General features: G+C 41.7%; 1 protein-coding gene across 1 annotated transcript; it reads right to left on the bottom strand.

The window, feature by feature from the left end:
- Window positions 1-22,751: 22,751 nt before the first annotated feature.
- Window positions 22,752-27,555, bottom strand: LOC128853887 (forkhead box protein D1-like). The gene has a single exon (XM_054082200.1). The coding sequence runs from the start codon at window positions 27,416-27,418 to the stop codon at window positions 26,567-26,569; it is 852 nt and encodes a 283-aa protein (XP_053938175.1). The 5' UTR covers window positions 27,419-27,555; the 3' UTR covers window positions 22,752-26,566.
- Between the last annotated feature and the right edge of the window lie 192 nt (window positions 27,556-27,747).

The raw sequence follows: 27,747 nt of genomic DNA, 5'->3' as shown, positions 1-27,747 counted from the left end.
AAGAGATGTACTTTTCCAAAAGAGTGATGTACCTGAAATACTGTATAACAAAAATATAGCAACTAGACTAATAACATCAGAACCAGGTCACATAGAACCACGACCAATAATTCAGTATTTTGAGGACAAGAACAAGAAAAGAAGACAATATGTAAGCTTCATAATAAAGAACATAACAGAATAAACAGAGAAGATTCTTTTACTGGCAACACTTGGAGCTGAAAGGCAGCTGAAAGAGAGGTAAACCGAGTTTCATGCACATCCTCACAGGAAGGGCACCAGATTAGGTAGCCCATAGAATGACCTGTTCTTGAAAAATAGTTATATACTGTTTCAGGCCAGTCGGACGGTTTTTGTTTTCGGACGTTTGAAAACAAAACGATAGGTTTTGTTTTCAGGCAAGCAGCCCTTGCACTGATTTCCCCACCACTGAAATGAAAAGCTAACAATAAATACAATTTTGAGAATCAGGTGTTTTTTCTTGTAGCATGCCACTTCCACTCTGATCAATGGCTTTATGAAAGATTTAACCACTGTAACTGTCAAATCTGACCAACCACTTCTTTGCTCCACTCCACTTTTTGCTCCACTTTTCACTATGCCTTAATGGTGCAGCATTATTATTTCTCTGCTTTTTTTAAAATTTTGGACTTACAATAATAAAGATGACTGTTCAAATTTCTGAGTAATTGGCCAGAACTATATACAGATACTGTATTAGATACTCCCATCATGAAAATGATCCACTCCGCTGGTTTATGTCCAGCTGGATGCCACAAACTAGAACCAGAGCTTAAGCTACTACGTAGGCTGTGCGGGGTGAGCTCCCACATGGACCAGAGCCTTGAGCTAGGATGGCAGTGCAGGGGTAACCAGGAGCTGAGGTGCTGTGCAGTTAGGGCAAACTGAAGCAGCCCTTCTCTCTCCTGCAAACACTGTATTTGTCAATGCTTTGGCCTTTGAAAAGGATTCAGAAGATTAGAAGGAGGCTCCTATAGACCTTTTGTCCTGCATACACATGTAAAAGAGAGGGACAGATCTATCCAGTTTACAAAACATCCAGGTTACAAGGCTTTGAGCGAATAACACCTCCGATAACTTGTCTAGCGTATGTGCAGTAAGACTTAGGGAAGTGAGCAAGCACAGTTCACTGTTTCAATAACTTGGCAAAAAGCTTGGAGATTTTCCATTTGAAAGCTTAGTTCCACTGATTTAGATGGATAATTCTGACATTGGGGTTGTCATCACTACTTCATGACTCAGTGTTCCTTCCTTGTAACAAAGGAGGGGAAAGACAATGTACAGCATGACATAGGAAAAGGCATCAATCTCAAGCAGAGCTATGAAATTATGAATTAAATTATATAATTGAACATATATATATATTCCATTATATAATGAAATTATATAAAGACAAGCTATGCAAATTATGCAATATTATGTAGCTTATTATACGCAACATTTAAATGGACACAGAAAGAGTGAAACTCTTTAGCAGGAATGGAAAAAAAGAAGAGATTTCTGAAGAATTCTACCAGCGCTATTGCCTAGACAAGAGCTATGTTTCTTTTAAGCTAAGTCCACATTTGACTTAGCTTAAAAGTCATGTGTGATTTGACACATCACTATAAATTAGGGTGAAAACCCCTGAAAACAGGAGAGATATTCTTAAAATCTTCTGTAAAAGACAGGAAGATATGATTTAGGAGTAGAGCCATGGGAGAATGTAGCAATAGCAGTTCTGTCACACATATTAAATGTTCTGATCAGGCTAGCTTTCTTCTTCCTGAGTTCCCACAAATCTGCAGAGGGGTGTTTGAAAGTTCTTAATTCTGCTATGCAATCTATGACAGAAAAAAAAAAAAAGAAAAAGAAAAGAAATGTGTAGGTGGACTGTATTTGAGCCTGTATAACAGTAGATCTCAATGTGGAGTGTGAAGCACATGAAGCACATGACTTTATGCCAGATTTATGTTCTTTTCAAATTGCGGTTGACCCAAGCATCAAGTTAAAATAGCTTATCCTTTATGTAAGTTGCATTTGGTCTGGTTATAAGTAACAATGAGACTAAATGCAGCATTGCTTTCTGAACAAAATATTTTTGAATGATACGTAACTGTCTCCTGAATAAACACCATTTGTAAGCTAAACTGTAAATGTTCAGGAATTTCAGATGACCTCAGAGTCCTCTAAAGAAGATAAACCCTGGGCACACAGTGTCTCATGATTAGAATAAGTGATTACCTCAAAGCCCAATATAAGGTCCATGGAAATCAACAGGAATTTTAGATCAGGCTGTGGAAGAACGTGGACAAATCATTCCTACTGCACATCATTTCATTCATCTGCCCAGCAATTACAACATACCTACACATTCTGTGACAAGTGAGAGTCTGTCAAGTGACTCCCACCACATTTTCTCCTTTCATCCGGGAAACTCCTTCACCAGTGATAAGTCTCTGTGCCCTGGCATCCATGTACCAGCCGAGGGGAGGAACCTGTTTGTAAACCAGATGCTTTGACATAGCTGGAACTTGGAAGGGAGGCAGCAGTATTTGGCAAACAAACTTGTAATAAGTGCACTTTGCTTGAAATGTTTATAATTTGTTCTTGAAAAATACACTGAGAAGATGGGCACTAGACATACTGCTCAGCTTTGAAGTTCAAGTTTGAAGGTGGGGATCCTGAATACTTCCCAAGGAACGTTTGACAAAAACAACCTGGTGTTCTGTAAAGTAAAGAATGTGCTTGAAGAGAGGGAGTAGGGAGTGTTAATAAGTCCCACTGCCTTGCCATCTGCAGAGAAATTATCAAGTTTCAGAGAAAAGCAGCTTCATCATAAGCAGCAACATGTTTGTATGGATCCTTCGTAATTAGCTGGTATATCTTTAATAACCAGCACACAGGTATACCAAATATCTCTTCCAAATCATGTTGATGATACTTTCAGTTTACCTACATACTGAAAAATTAGGCAAATACATGAGCACAAAAGGAGTCTCATTGGCTGCCTTACATCTTTTTAACGTAAGACACATAATGCAGGAATTACTTTGTTCAGCTGAGATGTATGTGATGCCTACTGATGATCCACAAAATGTTACTGCTAAGAAAAGAACACCAACTAGAGCTTCTCCTGGAGACAGTCTGATCAAGGTGGAAAAAAACCAGTCCTCAGGTGCTCAAAATGTGAAGACTAACATGAAGGTTTCTTCCTTGTGATAGTCTCATTGCTCTGAGGACAGAGAACTGCAGGTAGAAGTGTTGAACGTGGATGGAGGGTAACCTGAACAATCTTCTGAAATCAGGCACAACAAATGAATTCACATTTAGAATTTGACTAAACAAAGGGAGGCAAAGGTATGACAATTTTATGTTTTGTAACTTTGCAATCAAATAAATTAAGCTGAGTTTAGATCTCAAATTGGGAGGGTATACAGCCACACAAAGGGGAGCTGAGGGAGGTTCAAAACCCTCAGGAATTTTCCATCCGATTCCTCTCCTGTCAACTCAGTTTCTTTTCCCTCCCTAGCTCCCTTTCCTGCTTTGCTCTCCTTTCATCCTAGAAGACCCCTCTTTTCCTGTAAGTCTGAAACAGTTAATGTGAATCCGTGAAGACAGGGAGGCAAGCAGTGTTTGAATGGAGCGTGTGTAGCTGTCTAGACAGGAGATACCTCCTCAGCAGGGAAGGTGGTTTGTTGTGCAAGGGGAATATCAGTCTCTGAGAGATGTTGTGAAGCTCTAACAACAACTGGAAGACAGGGGCCTGGCAGGGCCAAGCAATCTAGTTAAGGCTGATTTGGTGAGGAAAGCAATGAGGGAGTCCAGGGGACCTCTACTGGAAGGTCAGTAGCAGGACCCGGAGAAGGGCAAAGTGGAAACCTGGATTGCGCTAGGTTAGCTGGACCTTGAAATGAAGTTTCAGGGAGGAAAAATAGACTCTTGTACTCTAAAGATGGCCAGGGTGGCTGGAGGCTGGGGACCTAAAATCCCATAGAAAAGGTAAATGGCTGAACTGAAGCAGCTTTGGAACCACTGCCTTAGAGCCTAAGTCAAAAGATAGGTAAGATGGAAAGAGATAAGGGAAAATATTTAGGGATTAGTTGTTGCATAAACAGTAAAGTAATATTCTTACAAAATTTTGTCTGTGTTTAATTAAGCGTGAGAATAGTTTCATTGATACCTAGTGGGAATACACATGAGTAAAGATAAATATAAAAAATAGAAACCTGAAATAGGAAATGGTGCACAAACCCAGGAATAATTAGTATGGAATAGGAAGGGCTTCGTGAAAAAAGGTGGGGAGAGAGAAAACAGATGAGCAAATATAATTTTAAAATGAGAGAAGCAAATCAGATGGAGAAAAATGATACTTTATTGATTATTTTCTGTTGATGATTTAAATATATAAAACCATATTTGATACTGATATTACTTTTAAAGGCTCAACTCAGAATACATTAAAGAAAGTATATTCAGCTTCCACAGATTAGTGAGAAGGCAAGATCTGCATTTAAAATAAAAGTCCAGATCATACAACCTCTCAGATAGGGTTAAACTAGACCAGAAAAAATTGCAGGGTCAGGGCCAAGGCAGCTGCCTGCATGCCTGTTATGTCTGTCATTGTTTGTTTTGTCTTTTTGGACTTGTAAGCTCTTTGGGCTGGGAGCGCTCCCCATGGGGCCTGTCCAACCTCCACCGCTTCAGCCGCACCGGGGAAGGCTTTGCCCAGCAGCTGGCTCAGAGGAGTCAGGGCCTGATTGAGACTTGTGTGTTATAGATGTAATACCCACCAAAAAAAAGTATCATGAAGGCCCCGGGAATGTTTTATCTCATACTGGGACTTCGTGCAGCCCTTAAGTGGTACCCACACAGGGCAAGGCTGAGGTTTTGGGTCTTAGACGCTGCGGTGATCGGTGAATACAGTGTAAAAAAAAAAACCCAGGACAGATGAAAAGACAGTTTAAAAGCAGTCCCTAAAACCGTTCACGCTGCTCGTGGTTTCACCAGCTCTGCCGGAGCCGGAGAAGAAAGCGCAGCACTCACAGGAGGCGAGTGACTTTTGGTGGCCGCAGATGACTTGCTGTCCTGCTTCCCTGTGCCAAGAAAAACAACTATCGCAAGTGCAGCGAATAGCTACAAAGGTGGGAGAGAAACCCTGCCAACACCGACATCTCAGCCTCGGTAAACACTCCGGTCGCACTTGACCGTCGGGGCGGTAAATGCCCCTCGGACACCGCACCGCGCAGGCGGCTCTTCGCCCAGAGCCTCGCTGGGTCCCGCCTGGCACCGCCCGCACCGGCCTCGCATCGGCCCCGCAGCCCCGCCCCTTGCCGCGCGCACAGCGCGATGTGCGGGGTGAGGTGTGTGCGGTGCGATGTGCGGGGTGCTGAGTGTGATGTGCGTGGTGAGGGGTGCGGGGTGCAGAATGCGGGTGCGAGGTTCGGTGTGTGGGGCGCGGGGTGCGGGGTGCGGGGTGCAGGGCGCGGGGTACGGAGCGGGCGGTGCGCGGCGATTTGGTGCCACCGCGTGGCTCCCGGCGGGGCCGCCTCCTGCCCCGCACCGTTCCCGGCGTTTCATTGCTCTTCGCCGTGTGGATGCGGCGGCTCTGGGACGTGTGGTTTCCAGGCAGAAGCTGCTCGAGACGCGCAAGGAAAGGTTCCAGGATTCAATCGCACCTCACAAGAAAATTCTGTGGATTTTGTGTGTTTGTTTGTTTGTTTTTTTCCCTGTAGAATTACATAAAGTGGGACTTGCTACAGCCAGAGGAGACGAGCCAGCCGCCAGGAATGGGGCTGCGCTCACTCCAGCTGTAGCTGAAGTGCAGCCCCGCGGTAATGCGCTCCCTGCGTACAGATCATAGAATCATAGAATAGTTTGTGTTGGAAGGTAACTTAAAGAACTCATCCAGTTCCACCCCCCTGCCATGGGCAGGGACACCTCCCACCAGATCAGGCTGCCCAAGGCCCCATCCAACCTGGCCTTGAACACATCCAGGAATGGGGCAGACACAGCTTCCCTGGGCGACCTGTGCCAGTGCCTCACCACCGTCAACATGAAGAAATTCATCCAAATGTCCAGTCTAAATCTGCCCCTCTCCAGTTTCTAGCCATTGCCCCTAGTCCTATCACCACAGAACTTTGTAAACAGCTGCTCCCCAGCTTTCTTGTAGCCCCTGCAGGTACTGGAAGGTCACTATAAGGTGTCCTGCAGCTTTCCCTTCCCTAGGCTGAACAATCTCAACTCTCTCAGCCTGTTCTCCTATGGGAGGTGCTCCAGCCCTCTGATCATCTTTGTAGCCCTCTTGTGGTTTTGTTCCAGTAGCTCCATATCCTTCTTATGTTGAGGATTCCAGAAGCAGACACAATACTCCAGGTGAGATCTCACAGGAGAGATATAGAGGGGCAGAATCCCCTCCCTCGCCCTGCTGGCCATGCTTCTTTTGATGCAGCCCAGGATATGGTTGGCCTTCTTGGCTGTGAGCACATATTGCCAGCTCATGCCGAGCTTCTTGTCAATCAGCACCCCCAAGTCCTTCTCCGCAGGGCTGCTCTTAATCACATCATCCCCCATCCTTTATTGAAACTGGGGATTGCCCTGACCCAGGTGTAGGACCTTGCATGTGGCCTTGTTGAACCTCATGAGGTTCGCACGGGCTCACATCTCCAGCAGATGATCCACTACTAGCAGTCGCAATTTTGAGTGGAGATTTCAGGGAAGTCTGTGATGCCTGGAGTGCAGTTGACTGAAGTCATCTTCTTTGCCTTATTTTTTGCAAACTACAAGGTCCGACGCAACAAAAACAAGACTAACCCTATAGGCAGGGAACCAAGAGTAGGAGAGAACAGACAAAGAGATGGTTATAGAATGCGTTTTAGCATGTCACAGTGAGACAAGGCTCAGCTTGATTGCTTCACTCAGTAAGAGTGGACATGTGTTCAAACACAGACATTTTCTTACCCTCCATCAGAAAATGTCAGTGTATACCAGCATACAATGCTTTGTCTGTGAAACAGCTTTTAGCAAATAATGACGTCCCTGAGCTTGAACACTCACCCTGCTTGCCAGGCTTGGCTACCTCTTCCCAAAAATCAGGTTGGTGCTCAAAGGAACCCACTTTTTGTTGGTAGAAGATGTGAAACAAAAGCAATGGAGGTCCTCAACAGCCTTTGAGAAAATGATCTGTGGATTTGCTTTGAACATTGGCTCCATCTTACACAACTCTGTGTCAACTCAGAAGGGAACTATGTTGAAGGTGATCATAGTTAATTTTCTTGATTTGTTAAATACAAGAGAGTTGCAGGCACAGTCTCGGGTTTTTTTGTGTCAGACCTCACACATATTCTCATTTTTTGTGAACTATATATTCTGAGGGTCCATCTTTTAAAATATTTGAGTGTAGTGTTTTCTCTTACCATTGTGATAGAGGTCAGGAATTGCGTCTAAAATGTTATAAAAATAGAGAACCCATAAGAAATCTCAGGGTAAGTTTTGACTTCTGGAATTGGAAGAGTCTTGAGGTGAATCAGGTGTGTGGCACCTCATGTGTTTCATTTGGAAGCCCTGAGCCTATTTCAGAGAGCATGTTAAAGGTGGTGCAATTTCAGTTGTTTCTCTTCATTTATTATGATAAACAATGTCTGAATTAGTCCAACAGAAGAACTAGGAGTAAGCACAATGCTTCCTGGGGAAAGAAGAGTGATCACTAATTTTATCTGTACAAAAAGTAGCCAAAGCTTCTCATAGTGCAAGCATTTACCTGTTCGGCTCAGCTCTTCCCCTTTCTTTGTGACAATTAGTGTATGAGGAGCAGTATTAACTTTCTCTTCACGATAAGGGCATGTAGAAAATCCTGTGGGTAACTAGTTAAAAGACTATGGGGGTTTCCATGTACTCTTTAGACTCCATTCTTGGACCTTTGGAATTGAAACTTAGAAGTCTGGGTTCCCACTGCTGAAAGTATATTTCAGGTGTTACTGATGAGCAAATATTTAGAATATTAAATGTAACTCAAGGCTGCCTTTCTTAGACTTGTTAGGCTTTAAAATAAAAAACAAAAAAAAACCCAAAAAATCCTTTGCTTCTGAGCTATATTTTGTGACTATGATCTAAATTGAAGAAAACAGACTGTAAGGCAATAGTACAAAGTAGAATTTGCTCTGAGTTCAGTGGTGAGTTTTGTTTGTGCCCTGGAAATTCTGGTCCTATTGAAGGCAATGGCAGAAGCTTTAGTGTTTTCAGGAGCAGAATAATTTCCTGCTATCCTTTGTTTTTATAAAACTGCCCAGAGAACATGATAAGCATTGCAGAGTTTCAAAGTTATTCTTAGAAATAAATCGATCAGAAATCCACAGGTGTTATGTATGGTCCTGTGTATGATTTCGACATATGAGTCATGTTTGGAACTGAAGAAAAATGTTCTGTGTGCCTGATCCTAAAGTTAAATTTAATGTATAGTGGTGTAAAGGCTATATACTATCTTAGTCCTTGTGTTCATCTAGTTTATGAACAAAACCACTTGTTCATATCAATGGAAAAATGCATGAAAGTATCCATGCTGAAAAAAAATCAAACACTGCAAGAAAGAGAGAAAGGTACCAATGCTGTGTATTGCCTCCAAGTCCAAGGCATGGAGTTGTCATGTTCTGGAATTCAGTGATGACCCATCTTGCATATCTGAACCTCTTCACACTACTTAGAGTTGGCATTAGCCGAGTCACTTGCTACTTTCAGTTATAGCTCCCTCATAGAGAAGGTATATTAGAAAAATCAATAGAGAAATCAATACATTTTATCCAAGTTATCAGATGTGCTTCAGGTGCTTAAGTTGCTAAATAACATTTGATTCAAATAAAATGTATCTTGCATCCTTTGTATTAAAGTGAGAGTTGGTATATATTTCTCTTCCCTCCCTCTCCATTCCCAGTTGAGTAGCGTTTGCACTCTGGCACCAATTTATGTGGAATATCAATATGTTTTTGAAATAAAATTGATTAGCATATTCTCTCTTAAAAAACTGTCTTAACATCATCCCAATAATTATGGGAAATTAGGTAGTATAAAAATACTTTGTAGTTTTATTCCCAAATAAAGAAATAATGCAGCATAATGAAGGGTTGTGCAAGAGAGGTCTAAGAGTACTTTGAAAAAGCAACAGTCAGTGAAGTGGAAAAATGAGGGAACAAAGACTGGATTTCACAGTAAACTCTTTCTGTTGGATTTCATCTCTAGGTATTACATTGATATTTTTCGTGCATACCAGTTATATTCCATGGGAACACTATGGGGCAAATTAACAGTGCATTGCACAGAGATTAGCCATGCAAATTGGAAAAATGGCAGGTAAGTATATACAAACGTCTCCCTACATCATCGTGTACTTCACTCATTGAAAAACAGGAGCATCAGGAAAGCATTTTAGGACATACTACATTTTATGAGAATATGTGTATGTTTTGGTAAAGGTGTTGATAATGCTCTTCTCAAATTCTCTCATAACAGCATGAGTCTTTAATGTAAGACTGAAATAACTATTTTTTTTTTTTTGCAAGCTAATTCTAACAGCAAATGCATGAAAAAAAGCCAAATCCACGGACTGTGTGGTTTTGTGGTGATAATGGGACTCTCATCTGTAGGTTAGAATCATACCTTGGTACCCCATTAGAAAAACCCCAGTGACATGAAAGTTTCGGTTATTTCCAAAGCTTAATAATCATTTCACCAAAGAAACCCACCACTGCAATTTGCAGTGATGATAACCCTTGCTGACAGATCTAACCAAGTGATCAGCCTTTGAAGGACTGGGGACACTGACACTGTGAAAGTATGGGGGACAGGAGAAGGTTATCTACATGTATTATTCACCCATGCAGTATGAATTGCATCTGCTTAAACAGACTTGTATCCATGCAGTATAGCTGCAGTGATGTGGCCAGCAGATTATTCTGGTGGTTCTGCTCCATTAGAGTCATCAGAGATTTCATCTTACAGTAAGTTAGCTAGTACTGATGATTTCTGAGGCTGGTATTCACTATAATCTTGTCCTGTCTTGACCAGCTGGTCTGTTTACCTGAACTCCATCATCATGGTGGCTAGAAGTTACAACTCATTAAGTGCTGGCTCACATCTGCATGTCAGATCTATATTTGTGCTTCCAGTGAGAGCTCTGTGAGCATCATGAAGCTCCTCAATTTCTTTGTAAAAGTAGAGACAAGAAATTCATGGAGTTCAGAGGTAGTCGCCCAAACATTGTGGAGGAAGTTGCTAAGAAAATGGCAGTGCAAATTCTTCACTCCAATGTCATACAGACCTTTATTGAAACAAAAGACATGAAGATGTTCTCAGAGAAAACTAAGGACTCATCATGTTTGAGCAGTTAGTTAGAGTACTGTTGGCACAGACTGCAGCATCGGCCAGTATCTTGTTTCAGATATGGTCGATATATAAAAGGGCTGTGTCTCTTGCCTCAGTCTCTTGTGTCAGTCTTATGTCACTTGCCTCCATGTGGAAGATTGATATCAGGCACAACCTTGGATAACAAGATGCTACTGATTCACCCAGACCCAGCCAGGACCTGAGAAAGATTGACCTAGCACCATTCCTGACACGCGGCAGCGGACGGTCCCGCGCGGTGCCTGACGGGAGGGGGCGGTCCCGGCGGATACCGCGGGAGATTTAAACGGTCTCTTGGGAGCGCGGCGACTGGGAGCGCGGCAAAGAGGTGCGGGGCACGTTATTACGAAGGGGCAGTTTGAGCGGCAGTTCGAGCGGTCAGGGCGAGCAGGAAGGGCTCAGGGAGAGGCTGGTGGCTGACCATGGTGGCTACCAGGCAGAAGATTAAAACTGCTCCGGGTGCTGCAGCGAGCAGGATGGATACTGCCACCCAGACAGAGCCTCAGTGGGTCCATGCAGCCACGCAGACCCTGGGTTGTAGGCAATGCCCCCCTCCAACACCAGCCTGTGCCTCTGATACCGGCTACGCTTGTGGGAGCTGTGCACGAGTCGCAGAACTCCTTCACATGGTGGCAGAGCTGAGGGAGGAGGTGAATAGGTTAAGGACTATCAGGGAATGTGAGAGGGACATAGATCTTTGGAGCAGTGCCCTCGCACAAACCCAGCAGGCTGCTGGAGCCAATGCGGCGGAGCAGCTTGATCCTATAATCTGTGAGGCAGGGGGAACAAGAGTTGGGGGATGGCAGCAGGTTCCTGTCCGGCGTAGGAAACCTGCTCCCCCCACCCAGACAATTAACCCCCAGATAGCCCTCAGAAATAAATATGAAATGCTGCAGGTAGAACCTATTCCCCAGGAAGAAGCAGTGGAAGAAGGAGATGGTCCCCACAGCCTGGAAACATTCCCTAGGCTCCAGCATCCTCGGAGGGCCCTAAAAACATCCTCTGTCAAGAAAAAGAGGAGAGTGATCGTCTTAGGGGATTCCCTTCTTAAAGGAATGGAGGGTCCCATCTGCAGACCGGACCCGCTCCACAGGGAGGTCTGCTGCTTGCCGGGGGCTTCAGTGAGGGATATCAATAGAAAACTCCCTTCCTTGGTGAAGGAAACGGATTACTATCCCCTCTTAGTATTTCAAATAGGTAATGATGACTTACAGCGCAGAAAGCTGAAAGCCATCAAAAGAGACTTCAGGGATTTAGGGAAGATGATTGAGGGCTCTGGAGCGCAAGTGGTGTTTAGCTCCATCCCAATACTAAGGAATATGGAGCAGGAAGTCAGGAACGTACAGATGATTAATGCCTGGCTCCGAGCCTGGTGTGAGGAGAGAGGCTTTGGCTTCTTTGATCATGGGGTGACCCACCCACCCCCAGGTTTTCTTACTAGGGATGGGTCATACTTGTCTCGAAGGGGAACTAAAGTTATCTCTAAAAATCTGGTTAGGCTCTTAAATAGAGCTTTAAACTAGATGTGAAGGGGGAAGGGGAGGAGACCAGGCTAGTTGGGAATGAGCCTGGAAGTGGGAAACCAGCGGCTGAGAAATGGTGTGCTGGAGAGGACCACCAGTACACCACAATAGGGCAAGTGAGGGCGAGTATAAGTGGGGACAGTAAGGATAAAACTGGGTCTGTGGAATTAGTTATTCCAAGGACCAGTCAATCGAGAATAAACTCTCTTCCCTTTATGAGGGCTGAAGGTTCATCAGCCCAGCTGAAGTGCATTTACACCAATGCACGCAGCATGGGCAATAAGAAGGATGAGCTGGAAGCTGTTGTAGGGCAAGGTGACTATGATGTCATTGCCATCACAGAAACGTGGTGGGATGACTCACATAACTGGACTACAGCTATGTTGGGATATAAACTCTTCAGGCGGGACAGGAAGGGTAGGAAAGGAGGCGGGGTAGCCCTCTATGTCAAAGAGTGCTTTGAAACTCTCGAACTGGATTACGGTGAGGACGGGATCGAGTGCCTATGGGTTAAAATCAGAGGAGCCCACAAGAAAGGGGACTTTGTGATAGGAGTCTGTTACAGACCACCCAGCCAAGAAGAAGCTGCTGATGAACTCTTCTATAAACAGCTGGGGACAGTCTCTAAATCTCTGCCTCTTGTCCTTGTGGGAGACTTTAACTTTCCGGATGTCTGCTGGGAGTACAATACAGCAGAAAGGAAACAGTCTAGGAGGTTCCTGGAGTGCATCGAAGACAACTTCCTTGCACAACTGGTTAGCGAACCAACAAGGGAGGGTGCCTTCCTAGACCTGCTGTTTGTGAATAGGGAAGGTCTTGTTGGGGATTTGACGGTTGGAGGACGCCTGGGATTAAGTGATCATGAGATGATAGGGTTTTCAGTTCTAGGTGGGATTAAGAAGGGGGTTAGCAAAGCAGTCACATTAAACTTCCAGAGGGCAGACTTTGGCCTGTTCAGAAGCTTGATTAGCAAAGTCCCGTGGGAAACAGTCCTTCAGGGCAAGGGAGCCCATGAGGGTTGGGCACTCTTGAAAAATGAAATCCTATCAGCTCAAGAGCAGGCCATCCCTGTGTTCCGGAAAAGGAGCCGGCGGGGAGAAAAGCCAGCTTGGTGGAGCAGGGTGATCTCAAGATGCGTCAATAAGAAAAAGAAGCTCTATGTGCTCTGGAGGAAAGGACAGGCATCTTGGGTGGACTACAGGGACGAAGTGAGATCGTGCAGGGAAAAAATCAGGAGGGCCAAGGCCCAACTAGAATTAAAACTCGCTAAGTCTGTGAAAGACAACAAAAAGTCTTTCTACAAGTACATTAACAGGAAAAGGAGGACGAGGGAGAATATCCAGTCTCTAGTGGATGCAGAAGGAATAACAGTGACAGGGGATAAGGACAAGGCTGAGGTACTTAATGCCTTCTTCGCCTCAGTCTTTAATAGCAAAGAAAGTTGTTCCTTCTGTTTACAAATCCAAGAGTTAGAGGGGCAGATTGAGGCTCCCGTGATCCAAGAGGAGGCGGTTAGAGACTTGCTTGCCCAGCTAGACGTCCACAAGTCTATGGGGCCGGATGGGATCCACCCAAGAGTATTGAAGGAACTGGCGGATGTCCTTTCCAAACCCCTATCCATCATCTTCCAGAGGTCCTGGCTGACTGGGGAAGTTCCACTAGACTGGAGGCTGGCTGATGTTGTGCCCATATACAAGAAGGGTTGCAGAGAGGATCCGGGGAACTACAGGCCTGTCAGTCTCACCTCAGTGCCAGGGAAAGTCATGGAACAGGTAATCTTGAGTGCTATCATGAAGCACACGCAAGAGAACCGGGTGATCAGGCCCAGTCAACATGGGTTTACAAAAGGCAGATCTTGCCAAACTAACCTGATCACCTTCTATGACAAAATCACTCAACTACTGGATGGGGGAAAGGCTGTGGATGTAGTCTTCTTGGACTTCAGTAAAGCCTTTGACACAGTTTCTCACAGCATTCTGCTTCAGAAACTGTCAGCCTCTGGCCTGGACAGGCGCACACTCTCCTGGGTTGAAAACTGGTTGGATGGCCGGGCCCAGAGAGTGGTGGTCAATGGAGTTAACTCCAGCTGGAGGCCAGTCACAAGTGGAGTTCCTCAGGGCTCAGTACTGGGTCCAGCTCTGTTCAATGTCTTTATCAATGACCTGGATGAAGGCATTGAGTGCACCCTCAGCAAGTTTGCAGATGACACTAAGCTGGGAGGAAGTGTCGACCTGCTGGAGGGTAGGGAGGCTCTGCAAAGTGATCTGAACAGGCTGGACTGCTGGGCCGAGACCAATGGGATGAGGTTTAACAAGACCAAATGCCGGGTCCTGCACTTGGGGCACAACAACCCTATGCAGCGCTACAGACTGGGGGAAGAATGGCTGGAGAGCTGCACAGAAGAGAAGGACCTGGGGGTGCTGGTTGACAGCCGACTGAACATGAGCCAGCAGTGTGCCCAGGTGGCCAAGAAGGCCAATGGCATCTTGGCTTGTATCAGAAATGGGGTCACCAGCAGGTCCAGGGAGGTTATTCTCCCTCTGTACTCGGCACTGGTGAGACCGCACCTCGAATACTGTGTTCAGTTCTGGGCCCCTCACCACAAGAAGGATGTTGAGGCTCTGGAGCGTGTCCAGAGAAGAGCAACAAAGCTGGTGAGGGGGCTGGAGAACAAGTCTTATGAGGAGCGGCTGAGAGAGCTGGGGTTGTTTAGCCTTGAGAAGAGGAGGCTGAGGGGAGACCTTATTACTCTCTACAACTACCTGAAAGGAGGTTGTGGAGAGGAGGGAGCTGGCCTCTTCTCCCAAGTGACAGGGGACAGGACTAGAGGGAATGGCCTGAAGCTCCGTCAGGGGAGGTTCAGGTTGGATATCAGAAAAAAATTCTTCACAGTAAGAGTCATTGGGTACTGGAACAGGCTGCCCAGGGAGGTGGTCGAGTCGCCTTCCCTGGAGGTGTTTAAGGAACGGGTGGATGAAGTACTTAGGGACATGGTTTAGGGAGTGTTAGGAACGGTTGGACTCGATGATCCAATGGGTCCTTTCCAACCTTGTATGATTCTGTGATTCTGTGATTCTGTGATTCCTTCAGATGCATTGCCAACCAGCCTTCTGTCTCTGAAATTATCTCATTTTGAGTTGCATATCGCTGCTGAGAGGACTGAAGAGCATGATTGTACACACTTAGTTGAAGGTCACGGGTCTGATGGATTGTGATGCTATCTAATACCTAGCTTTTCCTATAGAGCGACAGATCACTGTTTTGTGAGCCAGTGCTTTTTCTGAGTACTATGCCCAGTTCCCTGTTGACACAATGGACCCAAAGTAGTGACAAAACTTTGTGAGAATGCAGCAGTTCAGCTCCTGCTTGTGCCGGGCCACTGCCACTCTTCTCTTTTCTCGTGTCCTCCTGACTGAACAAGATTTTTGAGAGGCAGCTGGAGTCTGTGAGAAGCCAGAGTGAGCAAGCTTGCTGCTCCAGGAATGGACAGACTTTCTGCCAGAGTCTATCCTTTCTCATCATTGAGTAAATGTCCTTGTCCTTGCCACAGGCTCAGTGTGATGGCTCCATCTATAAAAAAGCTTGGTTTTTTCTAAGTCCTGTTGTTGGTTCCCCCAGTTCCCCTTACACTGACCATGGTGTACACTAATGTGATAACTGCAAAATATTAAAAAAGACCATCAGAAGCTCGTGGAGTCACCTGAATCCAAGTCCAAGGAGATGAGAAATTCTCAAAGACAACAATTCAAAGGATAAAGAAAGAGGAGGAGGAAGGGCTTTTCCCCTTCCCAGGGCCTCTTTATGGGAAGATCGCTGGCAGGGAGAGGATACACTGCAACCAGGACTGGAGTCCTGCCACAGGATGGGAAGAATACCACAAATGGCCTGAAAGATGCTAAGACAAAGTATAAGATAAGATGCAGGGAAACTTCACTGAGGAACTTGCATGCTGCTGTTGTTCTCTGCATCTATTCACTTCAGCATGCCTGGAAAGTCACATCAGCCTCAAACCTCACTGGCTCCCATTCTACAAACCTGAGAGTTTTTGTTTTGTTATCAGCCTTCAATGCACATTCTGTCCTTACTTGTCTTTCCATTATGACATACACCCTTTTGACTCCTCCAGTCAATCTGTATCATTCCATGCCGGTTCAGGATTCTCGTCAGATTTGAAATATCTTCAGGAGGTTTAGACAACAAACACCCATGAGATGATCTACACTAAATCAAGGGTAGAGCATTTTGCATCCTTCTTCTAGTGAAAATGGCGGTGTTGGCCCTTTTAGGAGAATGGAGATGGTTTGTTTCAAGTTTCAGATCATATGTTTACCAAAAAGCCAGATATACTGAATATGTTGAATACTCTGCCACACTCTTAAGAAAGTATACAGTTCTGCACAGCAGGTACAGCAGACTCTTAATTTAGTCTCTCTTCTTGGAAGTCACAGAACATAAAAATTCTTAGAAGTGCATTTGAAACAAATGTCTTCACTCACATAGCCAAGGATGACTTTGCATTGTCACTGGCATACACTCTTCAATAAAATCCTGGAGACCTTTACTTTGTAATAGGTTTACATATGTCGTTTGCCTGGAAGAGTCAATCTCTAATCTAGACAAGGCTTAGGCATTTTGTTAAAATATTGTAGAGAAGTTCAACATCCTGCAGACAGAGGAGTAATTTTGCTTTTCAGAGTAGCTGTTATAATATATATATAGAAATATAATAGAAAAAAAAATCACTTTTAAAAAACAAAGTTCTGATTTCCAGTAGGATTAAAATTTAATTTCTTCTTTTAGTATTTGTCCCTTGTAAGGTACTATTTAAATCACAGCATAAATTCACAGCAACACATACTGGCCATTTTAGGCCATATTTCTTCTTTGGTCTTTCAAGTGAGAGAATTCTATTGAAGCACAGTTAGAAAAATTACCCTTTCCAGTTGCTTTTCACAGGTATACATCAAACTGCTCCTCTAGGAAACAATTAATTGGCCTGGTCTGTTGGATCTTAGAAATTTGTCTTTGCTTTTGTTTGCTAACAGATTACTTTGTTAGTTCCAAAGATTTAGCAAGTACCTAAGCTTTTTTTTTTTTTTTTTCCAGCAGAGTTTCATTCATCTGTTCTTGTTGTATGTGAATGGATGTCTTCTGGTCACTGAGAGATAGGACTTGGCTTTCGCATTCATACATTACCCTTGGCTAATTTGAAATGCTTGATACCCCAGATGTACAAACAGCCATTGGCCTCTGTGGAGTTCGCCAGTCTGCACATTAGTAATGGATTAAAAAATGCATTTAGACATCTTTTGAATCTGTAAAACAATGTATTTACCTGTAATACATTGGACCTGTTCTCCACTGCCCTTCACAGTCACTCACATCGACACAAAAATCGGAGCTGTCTTCCATGAGATAAAGATCAGACAATTAAAGAGGAAAGAAATCATAATATGTATTTGACAAATGGAATCTCAGGTTGCATTCTCAGTGTTATAATGACCAAAGTGTTTTGCTTTGTTTTTTAATTTTCTGTTGCTTAGATTCTTTTCTTTACAAGCTACTGTACTACTGGCAAAGTCAAACTTTCACAAGTCAGAAGATTGTCTTGAATACAATCCATTTTGACCGTAGTCTGAAACAATCAAAGAGGGAAGGGAAACAGACAAAGGGTAAGAAGGACTCAGAATCTGGATTTATGAGTATGTTTATGGAACTTCTTTGAGAGGCAGAGGAAGATCTCTTCTCCAGATACTGACTTACTGTGTATTTGAAATAATAGCGGGGAATGTGCTGCAGCAGGACTACATTTCAGACTTCCCTGCTTGCAGGAAGCTGCCCCTTGCCACTGGGTTGTATGAATATACTCTTAATCGATTTTGCATTGCATAGATTTGCAATGTGAAGAGTAAGAGCTTAAGAAGATCAAGGTGCCTGGGAAATATCCCATGACCTCTTGGGTGGTCCACGCTTCTCAAAACTGAAGTTCAAATTTTCTGGAGATATTAGGAATAAATGCTTTGAAACTGGTAGGCACTAAATTTTGATTTTTTTAATTTCAATGAGTACACACCAAAAAATAACACTGCTTTCTCAGCTTTAAGATACAGCAGGCTTGCCTAAGCCTCTCTGCTTGTGATGCACAGTAATCATCAAGCTGGTTGCTGAATTATTTCCTTATAAGTTCATTTAACTTCAAAACTTCATATTATACAGGTCACATGTTCTGGTGATATTCAGAAGGGAATTGTCACTTTCAAACAACTAATATCAGTCATTCTTCTATCTATATTTGGATTGCAGGCTCAGGAAAGTGTGATGGCAGTTATTAACTGCTCTCAAGAAATCCACTTGCAAGATGGATTTATTTCTTGATTAATGATGGAGATTATTCAAGTATTAATTCCAGTTTTTTATATCGCGAGCTTGATATCATCCTTGTTCTCTCCACCCTTAAAATTACTATGATTACTCTAATTGTTAGAAAGCTATTATTTGATTCAGATTTGCAAAGTAATTATCAGCTAGTAGCACATCTGCCATTTCTTACTAAATTTTGGTATGTATTGTTGTATCTCAATTAACAAAAGATCTACTAACTGAAGCATTGCTGCATGAATTCTAGTAAGGCTTTCAAGCATGACATAAATTTTGTCCTGATTGATTCTGACTCTTACTGTGTGCTGCTTAATTTGTTACTTTGCATTTCAGAATTGTTCTGTGAAGCCAGTGCTTGATGGCTTATATAATGATTTCTTCGTCTGCAGTAGTCTGATGTACATCTAGAGGTTTTAACTGATAGAGCATCCTTTATGAAGTTATTTTTACTTCTGATTTGCAAGTTGTACTTTCATTACCTTTTCTCTTTGATTGTGTCACAAGCTACAGGGATTAAAAAGATTTACAGTTTTTAATCTCATCTTTGAGATGGTACTACTAACATAATGGGATAAGTATGTCTACATATCTAGTTTCTCTTTCACGAATATGAGGAGCAGTGAAGGCAGCAAACATACCAGCGATTAATACTGGAGCATCATTGATTTGCTTTTTATGCCAGCTGTACTCTTACATAAGATTGTTCAAGTTGTTGCAAAATTATAAACCATTTAAGAAATGAGATTTTTAGCATTCATAAACATGCACAATTGCTTGCGTGTGCACACATGCATGCATACTGCAAATGTCTGTGAACATTTTTGTATTAGATAAACAATTTCAATAGCTTACTGCTGATCTATTTAAAGTGTGTCTTGTACTGAAAATATACCAATGGGTCAGTTCACGTGCAATGTTGCTTTCTTAACACTGAAAACTCCGCTCGGTTATGAAGTTCAGTTTATGTAAGTTTTCTGTAAAAATTTTTAGAAGCTATTACCAGACAAAACCCTTTTCAAAGTACAGGCTTTTCTCAAATTTCTTCTGCAGTCTCTAGATTTAGAACAATCTCTGATTACAATGGTTTTCCTTTACAACTTCTTCTTATTTTAGTAATTTTACTTACTGGTTTTACACTTAACCATAGCCATGGAAATATTCTTAGAAACTTTAAAGTTAGAAAGCAATTTAATTTAATTTATGGAATTTATATGTATGTTGGTGACACTGGAATATATGCTGTTTCAATTGCATTTATTGGCAGTTTTACTTGATTTTTTAGATATTTTTATTGTCCTTAGTATTTGCATGCATTACTGTCATATGAGGAACACCAGCATGTTGTATGTGTACTAGAATTCCTAATGATTCCAAGGACCTTGAACAGGCTGGATTGTGATCCACAGCTTCAGAACCATTGTAGAAGAGGAGCAAAGAAGAATAATAACTTTTTTTTTCCCACAGTGGAGCTGTATATGTCAGGCTATAGAGATACCGCCTTTTTTTTCAGTGGTTACCTAGACTTTTTATAATTTGTTGATCTTTAAAACAGTACACTATTCTCATTTTATATTTTGATTTAAAAATGCTTATTTTTAAAATTACCATTCATATGCTATTATTAATAATTTTACTTTAAGCACATATGGCTAAGTCTCATCTATTTACAGCACAGAAATACATACATATCTGTCAACATCAACACCAGAAGACTGGATTATTTGAATTGCTTGGAGCAGAATGTGGTAGCACTAATTATTTCCTTTTAGACTTGCTGTGGAATGCAATTCTACAACAACAAGCCACTTGAATTAAACATTAAATCTGTTTATTTAGGGTGAAGTCGTTATTTCTCGTGCCCCAAATTCTTTCGTGTTGCTAGACTCGTTATTTGGAAGTGGAACTGTGCTCTCCTGGGCATGGAGAGCTGGAGTCTCTGAGGGAAGGCTAACATGGAGAAGAGTGCTGAGGGTCAGGAGTCTTGAATTTTGGAGTGCTGCATGACACTGTAGAGCTGCATTTTCTGTTACAAGTTAAGCAGCTCTCTGTTCCTTTCCCTTTCTAGTTGCAAAATTAGGTGTAAGCTAATGGATACATATGGGTTTCTTTTTTTTTTTTTTAATTTATTCTGGATTTATTGTGTCATATCTTTACTGAAGCTTCCTCTTTCACCCATTTGGACAGCATGAGAGCATGAAAACACTTTTCCAGCAGGCAGATTAATGTCTTTTTTCGTCCTAATGAAAACGAGAAGGCTGTTCTGTTGCAACTCACTGCTTAAAAAGGCAAATGTCTTCTTCTCCAAAACAAAACTAGTAACCTCTAAAAGAAGCCTCTTCTCAAGCTCACTACATGTTCAAATTTATCTGATGTTCTTTGCTGATGCTAAAGATTTCCCCATCCTTTTTCTACTCCTTCACTTGGAGAGCAGCAGACGTTTAAAAGTCCATCAGGCCTGGCACTTTATCTTGTTTCTGCCTGATCAGATGCTTATCCTCATCTCCAGACATACCAGACCTTAGATGCACTAACACTTCACAAGTGTAGTGTAAACTAGACACTGTCTTCAAAGGACACAAACAGGTAATCTCTATGTGCTGAAAACACAGTACTGAAATTAACGTTAAACAGTTGGATGAAAAAGCTCAGTGTTGAAAGCTCTAAAGGGGTTTTGAATAGCTGAGAGCTCTGTCTGGAGAAAAGAACTTTCCAGGAGCAAGTTCTTTAACCAAGACTTTTCTTGCTGAGCTGCCAGGTTGAGTCAAGTCTCCTACAAATTGTACTGAGAAATCTCTTGGGTGTACAGGAAAATTAGTACAGTATGATAGAAATGAAGTCTGCAATCTTGAGTTCTACTAACTTTATGCTCTGTTGATTCCAATGGTTGTTGGTAGGTCAGAGTCATGCTCTATATCACCTTTCTGCATTGTTCTTAACAGTAGTTCTTAAAGTCTTATTCCAGTATGTTGACAGAAACTTTGCTCTGTTTCTGACGAACCGGGACTATTGGGCTCCAGGGTTCTGCTTTGATGGTGTTGGCTGAGCCATACATGAGAAGGTGTCAGAGTAGGGCCACTGGAAAACTTAAAGTGGGAAATTCAGATTGGAATTGGAGGAAGGCAAAATGAACACAGGCACAGAAGGACAAAGTAAACACTGGAGGAGGAGGGAGAGATGATGAAATAAATAACATAGCTGGCCAGTTCCTCAGTTGTACTGGGAACAGGTAAGATGCACAGTAGCCATTCATGGACTTTATATCCTGCCTAAACGTGGGGTAAACATAGACTAAAACAACCTTAAAGATCATAGCAGAGTCTCACCTCCAAATTCTTCCAGCTGCATCATCTATGTCAAAGTACTCTTGAGGCAAGTTGGTACGTGGATGCTTTTGACCACTCAAGGTGGCCCTTCCAGGGCATTTCTCAGGTGTTCAGATGCGTTGGCAAAAAGGTTGAAAACTTGGTTTATGGTACAAAAATTATGTAGTTTGACCCATGTTTGCATGATCGAATTGGCACAGCATTACACCTTACTAATATTAAGTACTTAGGGATATGATTTAGTAGTGGACGGGTATGGTTGGACTTGGTGATCTCAAAGGTCTTTTCCAACCTTGGGAACACAGATGAATTAAATTTCTATGAACAGAGATGGGATTAAATTTCTAAGGAATTGTCACTCTTTGGTGTATAATATAGATCGGGGATGTCACAATTGTTGCATAGTTTTAACACATACAGGGCAGATCATACAAACCTGGCAAGGTCCTGCTTAAAATTACACTTCAAAATGACTCAAAGGTTTAGGTACAGGAGGGCACATTTAAACCAATCAGCCACAGCTACATTGTATAGTTATGCTACATTGCTCCTATGTGATTGTGTTAGGAGCATTTTCATTTTCAAAAAAACCTTTTCTGATTACACCAATTTTTAAAGAAGCTTTGAGTGTTTTCTTCTTTCCTTTTTTCCCCTCATGGTGTTGTGACAGGCCGAACCTGCCCCATTATCATTCATCCATCTACACAATCCTCACCATTCTGGAAGAGGTATTTGTGTTCTGCTACCTCCAAAGGGAGAGCTGTTTTCCATGAGCTGTCGAATGGAGTGCAAGACATGGATAACTGCTGGGTGAGCATAAATTAGTGTGCATAGGTTTGAGTGGCTATACAGCTTCAGGGCTTCTTTTTCTTTAAAGCTTTCATTTGTGCCCCTGGACAGTGGTTATTTTCAATATGAAAGAAGACAAGTCTCAGCGTCAGCAGTTGTGCTGGGCTGCAAATGTATCAGAAATTAAATAAATATATACACACTTCATGTATGTATACTAACGTTCTGAGTTTTATAGGTTGAGATGCTTTATTGAACTTTTAGAATAAATATTTATGTAAACTGCTGAAGGTCAGCTACAAAAGCAATGTTATTATTTGGCTTAAAAGGATTACCTACAATATGTTGTTAATATGAGGTTCTCATGTTCAGGCCTAGTTCTCTTACTGCTCATCATTAAGATACAGTTTATTGAAAGTGTTAGAAAATCTGTGGTTCAAACATAATTTCATTATGCAGAAGTAATTTTCTTTAGTGCAAAAAGAAGAGGAGAGCAATTGGCAACATTTATTTGTGAGACCGTATGCGACCTCCATTTCAGCTATTTATGTCATACACTGGCATTTCATCTGTGTACTCCCAAAGTAGATCTGCTGTAAAAAGATGACCTCTGTCTTATTTATGGACAGAACAGAGGTGACAATGGTCAAAATGCTGAGGTTCTGACTTCCCAATATTTTCATCAGCTCTGGTAATGCATCTTAACTGGAAAATGCTGAAGCTGTCAACATGCAGGTTTTGGATATTGTGTTCATGTCAGATTTTCTGTAATTCAGCATTTGTAACTGTTGTTTTCATTTCTAAGGAGTCCCTCACAGCACATGTACTGCCTCAGACATTCCTGTACAGGCATGTGATTCCTCTGTTTAATTTTCAAGAGCCTTTCTGTCTTCTCATTAAATGGCAATTTCCTGTATCAGAAATGTAATGTTCTCTCAAGTTGTAGAATTATATTTCAAGATCAGAAAATTATTTATTTTTATATGTTAAGTGGATTTGGGGGCTTGGAAATCAGGTAGAATACATAAATTCATTTGTTTCTTACTGCGTTTAAATTTTTACTTTAGGTTGTTTGCAAATTAGTACTTTGACATTTTCAGCACAAAATGACATACTAACCCTACCCCTTCAGCTGCAATGGAAAACATTGTTAAGATTGCAATGCCAAGCTTTCAGAAGCTGGGGTAGGTGGTGGTGGGAATGGCATCTTGTCTAAATTGTGTATTCCTTCTTGGCCCTTGCCTCCGCTGAAGGACTTATAGTATTGCCTTTAATTGTGTGAAAAGGTCTGTTTTTGTCTTGTCTTATTTAATATATAAAATAGACCATATTTGTAGATTAATTAAAATCACCTATGAAGAAATGCTGGGGTTTGTTTCAGAATTTGGAAGATCTTTAGAAAAGTTGGTTGGGGATTACAGGAAGAAAAAGAGTTGTCTATATTATGGCAGCTGGAGTATGCATCGAAGAGATGTACCTGTCTCTTATACTTGCAGCAGTATTTCTGGACATCTTACTGATATCAAGCTTTCCACTGATGTCCACTGGTTTCGTTGTTGCTTGGGATCGTTGAAAATGTTTTGAACTCTCAGAGCTGAAAGCCAAGACAGTGGGAACTGGGCTTTTAGCAGATAAATTACTACACAACGATTTCACAAAAAGTGATGCCCAAAGTGAGCATGCAATTTTGACCTCAGTCTTTTTAAGCCTATGTTTCAAGATGTTCCTCATCTTTCAAGGTGTTTTGGAAGTAAAGTTGAAGTGTTCAAGGCCAGGCTGGATGGGGCCTTGGGCAGCCTGATTTAGTGGGAGGTGTCCCTGCCCGTCACAGGGGGGTTGGAGCTAGATGATCTTTAAGGTCCCTACCAAACCAAACTATTCTGTGATTCTATGATTCTAAATTGTATTATGTTTTTGCAAGTTAATAATAAAATAGGAATTGGATAATTTTGTCTTCAGAGTAGGGTTTGAACTATGCATGGTAAGAAACCCACAGATATCCACTGAATGATGAGGACAATATAAATAGTTGCTCACTACATGAAAAGAATCCTCCTGCAATGTGGTATGCTGGTGCTATGCAAACAAACAAGCAGTTAAAACACACCAAAAGGAAAAAAAATAAGAAAGCATACTGACAGCCACATAATCAGACTGGAAATATCCAAGATGGGAGCCTTGAGACTATGGTATGTGTGCCACTGGTGGTATGAAAACTATTTCAAAGTGGTCTTCAAATAAAATCCAAGCATCTGAGCAGAAGAACGTCTCTTCCTGCATGTGAGTTCCTCTTATTACATTCTCACAGGAAACTGGGATGAAAATCTGGCAGCATGAGTACGGTTTGTTTCATGCCACATTTCCACCACTGTAACAAATCTGGTAAAATGCATTTCTTTTCCCAGAGCTAAAAAGATTACTCCAGGCTTAAAAATATCTTCTTAAGAAACAGGTAACATTACCTCAAGCAAAGTGTTGTGTTATACACTTACTCCCTTCCTCCAAGTCTTATTTAGCAGGGAAGATGAAGTCAAATAGCGTTTTGTCCTTCTAGGAATATCCTCAGGTGCACTTCACAAGCTTTTGCCAAGTAAGCTAATGGAGCCAGTGAGAACAAAAGAAGAATAGCTTGTTGTCTTGTGTAATTTTAAAGGAATTTGCTGACAGCTAAAGAACTGTGAGTGTTAAATTCCATCCCAGGCATTCTAGTACATAAACTATAGGAGGCAGAGACTTTTCCCACCTGCTGCTCCTTAAATCTGCTCTGACTCTTCTTATCCGTAGCTTTCATTCTCATCTGATTATAATTGCCTGGCATTCACTGTTTGTAATCCTCAGGCTTCTTATAGCTCATTCCTCAGCACATCTGGGCTCCTTGTTCCAACCCCAGTTATCTCCACGTTTTCCTCAACCCCAGTTATCTCCATGATTTCTTCAGCCCGGTTTCCCTACCCAACTGGCCCCTGAACACCACCTTCCTTCGCCTTTGTCCAAGACTCAAGTTTAGTCCACACACTACAGCATTAAGGCACTGAAGAGTCCTTAGGGATTTACTACTCAAATCTACATTTTCAGCAAGCAAATATTTCAAAGCAAGTTTTTTCTGAAAGCTTATAACTTAGCAAAAGCTGGGTGTTTTTATCGTAATGCTTGGTATACTTTCCTGATTAAAAATTCCTGTTACAATGAGGTTGCTGGGTAGATACATACATGTACCAGATATATTTAAGTGAGTACTTTATATCATCATATACTCTATAGCTATGTAAGCAACCTTGTATATACATCTATGTAGTATAAAAGTATAAGCTGAAGCAATTTCCACAGCTGATATTATCTGAAAAATGAAAATTTCTTAAAGAGATTATACCCAACTGATGGGTAAACTTGTAATTAGTGATGCTGTCATTAACTAGTCATTTAAGTAGGTTAATTAAAATGTGGCCATGCATTTAAGAACTAGATTGGTACTAAAAAACTTATTAAAGATAATATTGCAATCTATTTCACTTGTAATATTTATTCAAGCAGAACCAGGTATCCACTTAACTGCTAAAGATACAAAAATTTACAGTGATTTTTTTGATCAATAGAATGCATCAGAATTAATAATGCCAAGTGACTCCTAACCAATGTATAAAATTGAATGAGTAGAAGAATAACACAGCATTTTCAGCAGTATGGGAAGTGATGAGTAACATTCCAAAGACATTTGCAACTGACAAAGAAAAATGTATTAATGCTTTCTACTCAATATAATAGAAGGGTATATATGGGTATACATATTTGAATATATCATTGCAAATACACAGACACGTGTATTAGTTTGAATCTAATAGAGTATTATTATACAGTAAATCAATTAATACAGGACAATCTAAAGTTAATTCTATTGGGCAGTCAGTGCTAGTAGATTTACTCAAACCGAATAATCTATGCATGACTATCGACTAGTAGAATTATTAAAACCAGTATTCATTGTTATAATTTCAAAGCTAATACACAAAAATATCAATCACTGGAATCACTGGGTGCCATAAATAAACTCTTTTGCTGTCTTTAAACATTCACAAATGTTCAAAATTCTGCAATATATATTAATACATTGTATCTTGACAGAGTCCCAAGCTACCTGTGAAGTTACTGCACTTCATGTACTCTCTAGTACTTACAGATGTGTCTGAATGCTTCACTTTGCTGCTGCTTTTGAGAAGAGAAGAAAAAGGAATTAGGGAAAGCCTGTTGAATATTTAGGAAAATATTCTGCTGCATTACTGAAGTAGCAGGAGATCCGTAAAACCGGTCCACAGAAATGCTGTGTGGTTTGTCAGTCTGTAGTGGAGGTGAAAACTTCCCCATGATTAAATCACTGTTTACATTCCATTTCTGGTATTCATGCACAAACTGCAGTCTGTCAGCATACAGAATTTTCCACAAAGGATTCAGAAAGCAATGGGTTTGGTAAAGCCAGTTTGGTGCTGGGTAGGAAGGAGAGTGTCCCCATGGCATGAAATAATTCACAGCAAGGCAATGCTCGAGCTCCTTTTGACGGCCTCGTTTTCGTGACCTTCGATGTTGCCTGAAGTCTCCATGAACAAAGTCATTTAAGTTAGATGGGTGAATACTCCAGTAATTTCCTTTGCCATCCTCACATCTTCCCACCTTGATGAAACAGTCATTTAGTGAAAGGTTGTGCCTTACACTGTTCCTCCAGCCTCGACCTTTGTTCCTGTAGAAGGGAAAATTATCTTCAATGTATTTGTAGATAGCAGCTAAGTTCAGTTTATTCGTAGGGGAAGAAAGAATTGCCTTTGCAATTAGGGCTATGTAAGATAGAGGTGGTTTGTCCAGAAATCTTGCTTCACCCTCAGTCACAGAAAGACCCTTTTTGGCACGTGTGTAAGAGCTGGGGATTCGAGGTGTAATCCTGTGAATCAGTTTTCCTTCTTCTTCTCCTCCTACTGTACAGTTGGGTAGACTTCCTTCGTTGTTTTCAGAGAAGACTTCACTCATTATAGCAGCATTTATTTTAAGTGTCCTGATATTTTGCTGCAAGTAGTCAGTTGAATAGTTGATTCACCGAGTATAGCCAGCAGGAGAAATGAAAGCTGGACTTGAAATGTGCTGCTCTCACATGCCCAGATTCCTGTTTTATACTCTGTTAAGTCAACATCCTTAACAATGAAAACTGAACTGCCTGTGTTTACAAAAGTCAAGGTGCAAGTCCTGGCTGAATGAAAAAAAAAAAAAGACAAAATAATTATACTATGTTAAGTATGAAGTTAAACAAACCATGACGTTAGCCTCCCACTTCGTTATAATCTGAGAAAACACCCTTCAGT

This window comes from Cuculus canorus, chromosome 1 (assembly GCF_017976375.1).
Source record: "Cuculus canorus isolate bCucCan1 chromosome 1, bCucCan1.pri, whole genome shotgun sequence".
Lineage (NCBI taxonomy): Eukaryota > Metazoa > Chordata > Aves > Cuculiformes > Cuculidae > Cuculus > Cuculus canorus.
This window is presented reverse-complemented; position numbering and strand designations above follow the sequence as displayed.